Raw genomic sequence first — 13,923 nt, 5'->3', positions numbered from 1 at the left:
ACGGCCGGACGGCCGGCCGGCCGGCCGGCCGGGAACGTAACTTAGCCCCCCATATATTCGTGATCAGGAAGTGGCGAAACACATTTTGGCCAAGTTTGAGCGCGATCGGAGGACATGAAATTTTGTTAGGATTATAGTAGGTGAGATTGTTAAGAATCTCACCTAATACGTTTTGTTGTTCTTTTCTCGCTTCGTGGAAAGTCATGCAAAATTTTTGCACAAAATGAGGAATGGAAAATTTGACATGCCGTCGAATTTGTTAAAATTGGCCTTCATCCTCTTTCCCGATTTGAATTCTGGTTGCCAATTTGTGTTCTTGGATGGTTACTCTATCTAAATCAATCAAGTTTGTATTTAATTAATGCACAGAATTTAAATTCAGTGCATGTTTGACAAGGGCTTCCCGGGCCCCCATAAAAAAAATGCTTACTTTTCAAAAAAATCATCGTAAGAAAATAATTCCAAAAAATGAACATTCTATTTCAAGTATTTCTGGCACATTGACTGAATGGGTTTAAGAGACTTTAGCTTTACCGTGGATTCGGCTGAGAATAACTACTCCACTTTCCCGGAGGATGAGGAGCAGTTTCTGACGAAGGAATTCAGCTGTGCCTGTAAAGTATGCTGCATGCGAGCATCCAGCCGAATTGATCAAATCTCAGCTCATTCATGAGATCCTTTATTGCAAATAGCATCTGCAGTTCCTTGTCATACATCCAGTAAACTCCTTATGCATGAGACGTACACTCATAAGAGCTGTCAGAGACTTTAGCTTTACCGTGGATTCGACTGAGAATAACTACTCCACTTTCCGGAGGATGAGGAGCAGTTTCTGATGAAGGAATTCAGCTGTGCCTGTAAAGTATGCTGCATGCGAGCATCCAGCCGAATTGATCAAATCTTAGCTCATTCATGAGATCCTTTATTGCAAATAGCATCTGCAGTTCCTTGTCATACATCCAGTAAACTCCTTATGCATGAGACGTACACTCATAAGAGTTGTCAGAGACTTTAGCTTTACCGTGGATTCGACTGAGAATAACTACTCCACTTTCCGGAGGATGAGGAGCAGTTTCTGACGAAGGAATTCAGCTGTGCCTGTAAAGTATGCTGCATGCGAGCATCCAGCCGAATTGATCAAATCGCAGGTCATTCATGAGATCCTTTATTGCCAATAGCATCTGCAGTTCCTTGTCATACATCCAGTAAACTCCTTATGCATGAGACGTACACTCATAAGAGCTGTAAGAGACTTTAGCTTTACCGTGGATTCGACTGAGAATAACTACTCCACTTTCCCGGAGGATGAGGAGCAGTTTCTGACGAAGGAATTCAGCTGTGCCTGTAAAGTATGCTGCATGCGAGCATCCAGCCGAATTGATCAAATCGCAGGTCATTCATGAGATCCTTTATTGCCAATAGCATCTGCAGTTCCTTGTCATACATCCAGTAAACTCCTTATGCATGAGACGTACACTCATAAGAGCTGTAAGAGACTTTAGCTTTACCGTGGATTCGACTGAGAATAACTACTCCACTTTCCCGGAGGATGAGGAGCAGTTTCTGACGAAGGAATTCAGCTGTGCCTGTAAAGTATGCTGCATGCGAGCATCCAGCCGAATTGATCAAATCTTAGCTCATTCATGAGATCCTTTATTGCAAATAGCATCTGCAGTTCCTTGTCATACATCCAGTAAACTCCTTATGCATGAGACGTACACTCATAAGAGTTGTCAGAGACTTTAGCTTTACCGTGGATTCGACTGAGAATAACTACTCCACTTTCCCGGAGGATGAGGAGCAGTTTCTGACGAAGGAATTCAGCTGTGCCTGTAAAGTATGCTGCATGCGAGCATCCAGCCGAATTGATCAAATCGCAGGTCATTCATGAGATCCTTTATTGCCAATAGCATCTGCAGTTCCTTGTCATACATCCAGTAAACTCCTTATGCATGAGACGTACACTCATAAGAGCTGTCAGAGACTTTAGCTTTACCGTGGATTCGACTGAGAATAACTACTCCACTTTCCGGAGGATGAGGAGCAGTTTCTGATGAAGGAATTCAGCTGTGCCTGTAAAGTATGCTGCATGCGAGCATCCAGCCGAATTGATCAAATCTTAGCTCATTCATGAGATCCTTTATTGCAAATAGCATCTGCAGTTCCTTGTCATACATCCAGTAAACTCCTTATGCATGAGACGTACACTCATAAGAGTTGTCAGAGACTTTAGCTTTACCGTGGATTCGACTGAGAATAACTACTCCACTTTCCGGAGGATGAGGAGCAGTTTCTGACGAAGGAATTCAGCTGTGCCTGTAAAGTATGCTGCATGCGAGCATCCAGCCGAATTGATCAAATCGCAGGTCATTCATGAGATCCTTTATTGCCAATAGCATCTGCAGTTCCTTGTCATACATCCAGTAAACTCCTTATGCATGAGACGTACACTCATAAGAGCTGTAAGAGACTTTAGCTTTACCGTGGATTCGACTGAGAATAACTACTCCACTTTCCCGGAGGATGAGGAGCAGTTTCTGACGAAGGAATTCAGCTGTGCCTGTAAAGTATGCTGCATGCGAGCATCCAGCCGAATTGATCAAATCTTAGCTCATTCATGAGATCCTTTATTGCAAATAGCATCTGCAGTTCCTTGTCATACATCCAGTAAACTCCTTATGCATGAGACGTACACTCATAAGAGTTGTCAGAGACTTTAGCTTTACCGTGGATTCGACTGAGAATAACTACTCCACTTTCCCGGAGGATGAGGAGCAGTTTCTGACGAAGGAATTCAGCTGTGCCTGTAAAGTATGCTGCATGCGAGCATCCAGCCGAATTGATCAAATCGCAGGTCATTCATGAGATCCTTTATTGCCAATAGCATCTGCAGTTCCTTGTCATACATCCAGTAAACTCCTTATGCATGAGACGTACACTCATAAGAGTTGTCAGAGACTTTAGCTTTACCGTGGATTCGACTGAGAATAACTACTCCACTTTCCCGGAGGATGAGGAGCAGTTTCTGACGAAGGAATTCAGCTGTGCCTGTAAAGTATGCTGCATGCGAGCATCCAGCCGAATTGATCAAATCGCAGGTCATTCATGAGATCCTTTATTGCCAATAGCATCTGCAGTTCCTTGTCATACATCCAGTAAACTCCTTATGCATGAGACGTACACTCATAAGAGCTGTCAGAGACTTTAGCTTTACCGTGGATTCGACTGAGAATAACTACTCCACTTTCCCGGAGGATGAGGAGCAGTTTCTGACGAAGGAATTCAGCTGTGCCTGTAAAGTATGCTGCATGCGAGCATCCAGCCGAATTGATCAAATCTTAGCTCATTCATGAGATCCTTTATTGCAAATAGCATCTGCAGTTCCTTGTCATACATCCAGTAAACTCCTTATGCATGAGACGTACACTCATAAGAGTTGTCAGAGACTTTAGCTTTACCGTGGATTCGACTGAGAATAACTACTCCACTTTCCCGGAGGATGAGGAGCAGTTTCTGACGAAGGAATTCAGCTATGCCTAAGGACTCGAGTGGAAGAACAATAAATAAATAAATAAAAATAAATTCTTGGATATTTTTATTCTTTTTATTCTAGTCCTTTAGGATTAGTTTTCCATAAAAATGAAGGATCCCCCTATACTTCGCCTCCATGGCTGCCACTTCTGGAAAAAGATTAATAATTAAAAAAAATAATCAAATTTTAAGACTCTTTTCTCCTCACCTTCAGGAGCTCTTTCCACTTTTGCCTTCTTTATGATCTCCCTTTGTAGTAACTGCAACCGTTGATACTTGATGGAGTAGGCTTTAATTTCTCTCTCCATTTCTGCATATTTTTTTTGGATTTCTTTGTGGGTTTTCCAGAACTCGTTTTGGTTGTCGTTCTTATCCATGTCGCCGATGTCGCCTCTCTTGTAGCTGCAGCAGAATTGAGTATTTATTCCACAAAATCGACCACTCACCCTATAAAAAAATGTCTGAAAAATAATCAAACTTTTTCGTCTAAATTCGTTTAAATTTAGACGAATAAATTTGACTATTTCAGAGACATTATTTTACAGGGTGAGTGGTAGATTTTGTGGAATAAATTCTCAATTGTGCTGCAGCTACGAGAGAGGTGACATGGATAAGAACGACAACCAAAACGAGTTCTGGAAAACCCACAAAGAAATCCAAAAAAAAAAACGCAGAAATGAAGAGAGAAATTAAAGCCTACTTCATCATGTACCAACGGTTGCAGTTACTACAAAGGGAGATCATGAAGAAGGCAAAAGTGGAAAGAGCTCCTGAAGGTGAGGAGAAAAGAGTCTTAAAATTTGATTTTTTTATTAATCTTTTTCCAGGTGTTGCAGCCATGGAGGCGAATAGTTAGTGAAGTTGGTAGGCAGCCGCAGCCAAGCATAATTTGAGGAGAAAGAAATCGATTTGAATTGAAAATAAATTTTTTCAGTTCTTTAATTTTTATTCCCAGAAATAAATTAAGAAATTGACTTCTTTAATTTCTGTATTTTTCTTTTCGTCTCCTTTTTCAGCTTTTTTTTAGCTGTAAGGGAAAAAAATTAACCATTATTACGTTATTTGAAGTGCAGTAGACTCTCAAATTAAGTTCTTTTAAATTCGGGCAGCAGTTACATGTGAGAAAGCTTATTGACATTAATATGTTTTTGATTGTGATTGTCGAATGAAGAAGTAAAGCTCAAATTTGCTGTGATTTTTCTTGATTATGTGGTGATTTTTCATTATTGAGTGTTGTTCGTGGAATTCATAATAGTTAAAAATGTTTAAATATAATATGAAGATGAATAAAAAAAAGCGTTGCATTTCAAATAGCTTCACGTCCGAATTTCTCTATATTCCGTATGACATTTCGGCCTATTGCCCGAATTTGACAGTCTACTGTATTTTTTACTTACATATCTCGGAGAGATATTGATTTTCATCAATCTTACTCAGGAATTCCAGTAAGTCAAGCCGGAGTGCTGTCGCCTTTTCGGCCAAATTCTGATGCAGAATTTTCAATTCCTCAAGCGTCTCGCGAATCTCATCCTCGATGCATCTCTCCATTTTCTCCAAACGATATTGAAACTTGTTCACTCACGCACGACGTTTACAAGACAAAAAGTAAAGTTACCCCATAGCAAACGGATGCGGAAATGACATTGGAAATTTATCGTAAAATTCCCCTATCATTCCATGGAATTTGACGCAAAATTTCTGCAGTCTTATATGGAATTTTTCCTAGGAAATTCCATTGGAATTGTTGCATACCATGGAAATTCGAACATTCAATGGAATGCAGCGTCATTTTCCATGGAACATTTGTATAGATTTTGATTTAAATAAAAAGTTTGGTGTTTTTCAGAAATTTGATTCCAAACTGCTATATAATATCTGTCATCTTTAGTTTCAAATCAAATTTGCAAGCACTTCGAGTTAGCTCACGTTAAGAATCTCACCTACATAAGCCGGTTAGGATTATCTGTCCCTTTCATTAATAACAATTGTACTAAAATATTAAGTGATCATGTACTAAAATAACTAGTGTAGTAGCGGTGGATGGAGTAGTCTCATGTAAGATAATAAATTTATTTCTTGAAATTTGGCTTCAGATCTTCACGTGGTAAAGACCCAAGTGAAACAAATAGCAATTAGTTTGCACACAGTTGTATATTTATTTAGAAAAAGAGGCAGTGGCAGAATGTTAATCTGTATGAAACTGATCCACTCTGGCAGTTAAACGGCTTCAAAGAGATACTTCATGATTCTTAAAAGCGAAATTAGATAAATGAACACAAAGTCGTGAAAAATTAAAAAAAAAGAAATAGCTCTCTAATTTTTCTTATCGGATTACTAAAATTTAGTACAAGTGTAAGTCTATATTTTTCATAAAGTATTTGGAAGTGACACACTTAAACTCTTATTACTCATTCCTATTTGTTTATTTTTCTTGATTTGTCACTTTGTCATTTATAAAACATAAACTTCCTTTACGATTTTTAAGTTTAGTACAAAGTATGTACTAAATATTTGAATGTATATCTAATGTACTGAAACACGTTAGAGATAGCAAAAACATTTTAAAGTTGAATTTAGACTCAAACAAAGTACTATCCCGCTTCATCAAATGCATGTTTTTTTTCTCTCCTGTACTAAAATTACTAATACTAAACTAAACTAATAAATACTGCTGGGAAATTCAGTACAATAGAAATTAAGGCATTATTTTTATCTCAACATGGTGGCAATTTTACGGGCAATACAAAGTACTAATATGTGATATTTAGAAATCTGAGTTTTAGTACAAAGATCTTTGGATGACTGATCCCAAAAAAAATTGAGGAGAAAAAAATTTTCTTCTGCGATGAAGTTCCTCACATCGAATGATCATCGAATTGTTCCTCTGTGGTAAAACTACATCAGTTCCTTAGTATACAGTAGACTCTCTTTCAATCGGGCATATGAGGCAGAATGTGATCCAAATTATTGAGAGATTCGAGTCTCTCAATAATTTTCGTCTGATTGAAAAAGAGCTGATTGGGTCATAGTCTACTGTATGACTTTTAGTACATGCAACTAAAAAATTATAAGTACATAAATAATTTGAGGTTTTTTTCGAAATTAAGTTTTCAATTTATCTCCGCCTCCTGTTTTGTTTTATTTTTCTTTTCACTCTCCAGTTGTAAACTGTATATCTTAATTACAACCACTTTGTTAGCACACGCATGTACTAAACATGTTTTTTAATCTCTAGCATTTCTCTAGTCAAGAAAGAAACGAACTTACTTAGTTATATCTTTTATCTCTGTTTAAAAGAACGGTTTCACATCTCTTGTCTTTGATCTTTGTGTAGTTTTCATTACGTTTGCAATTTAGTACAAACAAAGGAAAAAGTTTAAATCTTTGGTGTTACGTTTTTCTTTTTTTTATTCTCATTCATTCGTGAAAAATATTTCTTTTCACTTTTTTATATTTATCACTTGCGTGTACTAAATGTTTAAATCCGTCTCTAACATTTCCTTAAAAAACAACGTTAAATATTGTTCAATATTTGTCTTATTTATTCTCTTCTGGATATTATATTCGTCTATTAAAAATTGGTAGAAAAATTTTCGTTTTATGAAGAATATTTTTGTGAATCTATTACAATATCAAAAAAATCATAGTGTATTAGTATTTATGGTTCTTATTTATCTTGATTGGTAAAATTAGAACACAATATGTGCTAAATTTTTAAATACAACTCCGAAATTATTTCAAATGTTTCAAATCAAATAGCATAATTGTAGTTTTTTTTCTCTTGAAAATTAACTATGAAACATCCATAAAGACATTATTGATGAAGACTTCATATTTAGTACAACGTTGTACTAAACGTTATAAGTACGAAAAAATTGTTAAACGAAACCAAGCTAATTTCATTACATTGCATTATTCCTTAAATGGGACAATTTGTCAAATCCAGAACAATTTTAGCAGAGTTTTTTTTTTAGTACATAAATACCATTTCATTAAAAACAAACAATACGAGAAGCAAAATTACATTTAAGCGAAGTTCAGCATTTAGTTTAATTCTTGTATTGCAAATGCTTAATTGTACAAGCTTAACACTCTTGCCTAAAATATCTCATGGGTGTTTATTGACATAAATTTTGCAGATTGACGGTTCAGATGGTCCAGTTGCAGTAGATACATCGCACATTTATCAGGGTGAATTGCTAAATGTACCAAAGAGTCATGTCTTTGGCTCAGTAATTGATGGTGTTTTCGAAGGCCGAATATTAACTGGACGTCAATCGTATTATGTGGAAAATGCCAAACACTATTTTCCCAACAGCACTCATAGAGACGAGTCTGGATTTCATTCTGTGATTTATAAAGAGAGCCATGTTTCAGATCCATATGATGATATAAGACAAGGTAAGACATTTTCCATATCTCTATCTCAGTCAGGGAATTTTCATCGATATCTGTGAGAGGATTTTTTTTTAGTCTGCACAGAATATTCTATGCATAATTCAATTGGGGATTCCAATCGTAGAGATTTTTATACCCTACAATAATCCACATTGGAAAAAATATCCCTGAGAGAAATCGGGGAAAAATGTCTGAAAATGCTTAAGGTTGCACATTGGAAAATATTCATGAAGATTGAGGAGGGACTTCTTTTTGGGGGCACCAAAAAAATTGATTTATGAAATGCGAAATTCTTGTCTGCCCTAAATCACATTCTTGAGACTTCTCAGCATTTTTTTTTGTTCCATTATAACACCATTTGAGCAAGGAAATCTGTGCAGCAGACAATGAAGTTTTCACTTAAGACAGGAAAATTGTGATTTTTGACTCTTGATGCTTGGCTTAGGAAATTTTCCGGCTTAAGATTATTCTACTACGGGAATCATCAGAAATGCAAAAGAGGAATTTCAATTTTGCTACAAAAATAAGAAGGAACATTTTTAGTGAGATTTAGAGTACAATTTTTCAGGTTCTAGAGAATTATGTAGTAGAGAATGTCTAAGAGTCTAAGAGATTCAGATTCTTGATCCAGATTCTTAATCCACATCATATTAATTCTTGACATTATTGTATCAAAAGTGCATTTATTGCACTTTCCAAGTCAGAATTGGCCCACTAAAATCACCCAAAACAGTTTTCAATCTGTTTCTTTTATTAAAATTAATTTGTTACTCATTAATTTTAATGAGACACTTTAATTACGTCATTTACGTTTATTTAAAGCTATTTTTTTGTGGGACAAGTTAGATTTTTCACTAAAATCTTTTAATTTTAGTTAATTAAAATTAAAAAAAAAGGTTGACAAAGCGTTCCATGATTTGCGAAATGCTCGAACTCGTGACGTCGTGACTTAGACGGTATATCTCAAAAGTATTTTCGCATCTTTTATCATTTACCATTTATCGATTTACAAATCAAAAAATACACCTTAGGACTAATATATTAATTGAATTTCGCATAAAAATTGGTTATTGGTTATGAACCGTTTCATTACCGGTTCAAAACTGATTGGAACCAATTCAGTTTTATCGGAAATTCCAAGACCTTTCTAACGAGCCAAAATATGAGCCAATTTGATTGATAAATGCGCTCCCTAGAGCCTTTTTAACCTCTGACCTTGAAAAACTTTATTTTAGAGTAAGGACAAAATATCCGTCTAAATAACCTTTAAAACCTTTAAATCATATCCAAAACTGAAACAATAGCATGACGCGTTTTCGAGTAATCCCAAAAAAACAAGGTTTGTGGGGGAATGTGGGGCATTTTAATGGTCCCAAGGTCGACTTATGGAGGCCCCCCTAAGGTCCTAGATGGACAAACGCACAAATGGAGAAACAGCTTGATTTTGAAAACAAGCCATAAGTTTTTTAAATGATTCCGGTGAACTCACGAGGAACATGGGGAACTCACGGGGATCTCCACGAGGGACCTAGAGAATCCATACATTTTTCAGGGGACCCTGAGAACTCTTATATTTTTTTTAGGAAACGCATACATTTCTTCAGGTAACTCGCAGAGAACCCAGAGAACAAATCAGAAATGTTTTAGGAATCCTGATGAACTCACAGAGACCTCGGAGAATCCATACGTTTTTTTAAGGAACTCACGAATATCCACATAGGGAACCCAGAGAATCCATACACTTTTTAGGGAACACAGGAAAACCTTAGCGATTCGCATACATTTTTTCAGAGAATCCGGACAATCCATACGTTTGTATAGATTCCGGGAATTCACGAAGAATCCAGGGAACCCACAAGAAACCCGGGAAGTTATACATTTTTCAGGGAACCCGGGGAAATCGTAAAGACCGGTATATATTTATTTCTTCAGGGAACTCACAAGGAAACTGGTAAACCTATACATTCTCTAGAGAAACTTAGGGACCCATGCACTTTTTAGAAACCTCTTAGGAATTCATGAAGTACCCGGGAAACCCAGAATTTTTTTATGAAACTCACGGAGACCTCACGAGAAACCCAGAAGAACCAAGAACCATACATCTTTCAGTGAACCCATGAATTTTCGAGGAATCCCTGGGACTCTGCGAAGAACCCTGAGAGCCCATGCATTTTCCAGGGAACATAAGGGACACGAGGCACTCTATTGCTTATGAGTTACCTCTTGTGTTGAGCGAAAAATATTAATATTTTCATTCTCTAACATCTTCTGAACATACCAAGGACCAATGTTAAAATTACAGGACGATTTTTGAAAATTTAATCCTGATAATGTACATTTTTCTTGAATTGTAAAATAATCATTTTAGTATTTACTTTTTCAAGAAGTGTGAAAAACAGTCACTTAATTTCATTGTAGTCCCTTTGATGTTTAGAAAAGTTGTAGTAGGTGAGGTTATGAGTCTTTTCCGATTTTGGAATTCTAATCCTGACACGTTTGATAACATTTATCAAAGACAGGCAGTTTTTTTATTGCCCGAACCCCACGGAGAGTTTTTCACCTCTCAAAATTTCCACCTTCCACTCTCCGGAAACCAATTTTCTCAACAAATCTTCGCGTTTCAGACGATTTCTGAGAAATGTCGTCACACTGTTTGTCCGTCGGTTCACCCGGCTGTGACCAGATCTAGAGGCCAAACCATAAGAGATAGCGACTTGGAACTTTCAGGGGACCCTCCAATAAGTCGACCCAAGGATCGTTAACATGTCTCTCATCTTTCCCCGAACCATGTTTTTTTGGGATTGCTCGAAAACACGTTGTATGATTGTTTTTTTTTCATTTTTTGAATATGTTTAACCCATTTCTTACCATGGTATTACACATCATACGCAATTTGAGTGATTTTATATGATGGATTTTTAGTAACTAGTCATTGAACTTGGAAAAAATAGTCCGACAGAGATGAAAATGCATTTTGTTGTTCTTTTCTCGCTTCGCAAAAAGTCATGCAATATTTTTGCTCAAAATGGCGGACGGAAAATTAGACATCCCGTCGAATTTGTTTAAATTGGTCTTCATTCTCTTTCATGATATGAATTCTGATTGCCAATGTATTTTCTCGGATAGTTACTTCTCCTAAGTCAATCGAGTTTTTTATTGAATTAATGTAAAGAATTTAAATTCGGTGACCGTTAAGACGTATGTTTGAGAGCGGCCCTTCGCCCCTCCACGATAGATAAAATTTTTTTCCTTTCAAAAAAAGTCATCTATTAACCTGTAAGAAACTAATTCCAAAATATGAATATTCTTAAGAGATTGCATTGGCGAACGTTTCGTCTTTATACAACAAAACCGTTGAATCAAACTTAATAAGGGTTTTTCAAGGTCAAAAGTTAAAAAGGCTCTAGAGAGCGTATTTCTCCATCGAATGGGGTCAGTTTAGGCTCTTTGGAAAGGTCTTGAAATTCCCAATAAAACTGAACCGGTTCCAATCGGTTCTGAATCGGTAATAAAGCGATTCATAACCGATAACTAATTTTATTGAAAATTCAATTATATTGCTCTTGACGTGTATTTTGGGCAATGTTTTGAGTAATTTATAAATCGGTTCTTGGTTCAAAACCGGTAATGAACCGGTCATGAACTGATAAGTAATTTTCGTCCGAAAATTAATTCTATTATTCTTAAAACTTTTGAGTGATTCATGAATCGGTTTAAATCGATTGACAACCGGTAAACAGTAAATAATTTGAAAGAACTTTTGAGGTATGGCATCTAAGTCATGAGTTCGAGCACTTCGCAAAGCCTGGGATGCTTTGCCAACCCTTTTTGTGTTTCTAATGATAAATTTTTAAACGTTATGACATTATTAATAATAAATATTTTGCAATATACTCTCAGAGGCTCCTGATTCTAGAAATGATAGGTATACGAGCAAAATCGAATTCACAGTACACTTTGAAAAAAAATCCTAATAGCATTTTATTCCTAAGTGCAAAAGTTGACACTTAAATAGCTTAATTTATTCCATTAAAAGCTTGATAAGTTTTTTTTTTAATGAGTTAATTGAGTAGAAAATTGATAAAATAATTTTCTAAAAGAATCCTTAATCTTGAATAAATTCATCTTTTAGTTGAAAAGTTAGTTTCATCAATGATTTATGGGCAAGTTTTCTCTCTCAATAAACCTCTCAACTCAAATTATTCAGATGAGAATGATATTGAGATGAAAAGTGCTCTCAGTGACTTTTTCGTCCATTAATTATGTGTCTGTCCTGGTGAAAAAGCTAGAAGTTACTTCTGAGGGATGATTAATTGTGTGTCCCTTGTGGATTGACCTAGGTCACGGAGGTGGCTGCGGCATCACCGACGAAATATCTAGCTGGATGGATAGTATACAGAATGCTGCTGTTGACGATGAAACGCCAGCAGTGCCTTCTGCCAAAATTCCTGCCGTGGAAAAGCCAAGGGAGTCAGCTCAGGAGGAAGATTCCTACTGGCCACCACATCGGAAATACTCCAAGGAGGCTAATTGGCGAGCTGAATCCAATACGGAGGATGAGAAGAGTCACCATGAGGAGGCCCACGAGAGAGTGAGAAGGGCAACGAGACCGAGAGAAGAGAATCGCAACACTTGCTCACTGTACATTCAGACAGATCCTCTGATTTGGCGCCATATCCGTGAGGGAATTGCTGATGTAAGGTCTTTGGGTTAATTGTCGTGTCTGTCATTGATGATAATTGTGTGCAATTTTCTTATCTCTAGCGTGCGGTTAATCCCAAAATCAAGCATGATCGGAGTAGAAGACAGGAGATTGATGAGAAGACGCGCGAAGAGATTCTCTCGTTGATTGCTCATCATGTCACAGCTGTAAATTACATTTATCGAAATACAAAGTTCGATGGACGAGTTGAGCATCGGAATATTCGGTTTGAGGTGAGTTAGATACTAAAAAAAAATGTTGAATTTTTTACATTGAAAAATTTATCGCTGAAAAAATTAAAAATTTCACAAAAGTTTCCGAAATTTCAATAAGATTCGTAATATTATATTTCTTGAATATTTCCGAAATTTCACGAAAAATTATCTAGCGGAAAATTACTTATGACTCAGAAACTTGTGATTGATAATCTTTTACTGAGGACCAGGATCAATTTTATTAAAATTATTCTTTCGTTATATCCTAAATTTCATTTAAAAGTTCGCAGAATTTTGTAATTTCAAAATTTTCTTTTAGTCACTCAGAAAAATAATCAAGTGAAATTTACTCGAATCGATGTTGAATTACCTTTTTTTCGTTGTGATTTTCGATTAATTATATTTTAGAATGAAATTTACTTCTATTAAGGTGTGATATTCAGACACAGAGAAATCCGAAAAAATTAAAATAACATTCCGGAAATGTTAATTTGCCCTGCATTATTGACCCAAAATCAGTGTAAATATTACCCTTTTTTGGGTGTATTAGGGGTTAAAGGTACCAGTCTTCGTGTTAATTTTACCCTTAAAAAGGTGTAAAATTAACATTAAAAAATGTTGATATATTTTTACACTTAAAAAGTGTTAAATTTCTGAGGAAAAAATGTTAATCGCACCCTCTTTTTTTCTCAATGGAAGAATTATTTCAACTTTTTTGTCCTAAAACTTACATGACAAAAGAGTCTAAATAACTCTTTTTAAGCCTGAAAATAACTCGTTTTAAGAGTTAAAATAACTGTCTTCAAGAGTTAAAAAAAAATCTTTTTCAGAGTTGAAATAAATTTTTTAAATTCCAAAATGAATAGGGTAAGTGTGCCAAATTCCGGCCAGCCTGCAATTTCGGCCACCTTTTTTGTTTCTCGAATTTCCATTAACTTTTTGATTTTACGTACTCTAGAGATTATATAATGCAAAAGAATAACAAAAAATGTCGCTTCGACGAACAAGATGATCTGACAAAGGCATTGGAAGAATTCCAGAAGGGCAAGGAACTATGAAAATTAAGGTGGCCGTAAT

General features: G+C 36.1%; 1 protein-coding gene across 10 annotated transcripts in view; it reads left to right on the top strand.

Annotated features, from left to right (window-relative positions):
- The window catches only part of LOC129807335 (disintegrin and metalloproteinase domain-containing protein 10), a 107,495-nt gene that overhangs the window by 75,428 nt on the left and 18,144 nt on the right, over positions 1–13,923 (top strand). For all 10 annotated transcript variants that reach the window (XM_055856541.1, XM_055856533.1, XM_055856539.1 and 7 more), the window contains exons 5-7: positions 7,671–7,932; positions 12,270–12,625; positions 12,694–12,864. In XM_055856541.1, coding sequence (XP_055712516.1) covers positions 7,671–7,932; positions 12,270–12,625; positions 12,694–12,864 — 789 coding nt within the window. The remainder of the gene's footprint in view (positions 1–7,670; positions 7,933–12,269; positions 12,626–12,693; positions 12,865–13,923) is intronic.

Source organism: Phlebotomus papatasi, chromosome 3 (genome assembly GCF_024763615.1).
Source record: "Phlebotomus papatasi isolate M1 chromosome 3, Ppap_2.1, whole genome shotgun sequence".
Taxonomy (NCBI): domain Eukaryota; kingdom Metazoa; phylum Arthropoda; class Insecta; order Diptera; family Psychodidae; genus Phlebotomus; species Phlebotomus papatasi.
The sequence above is the reverse complement of the archived record's forward strand: the minus strand, read 5'-3'. Positions and strand labels throughout refer to the sequence as shown.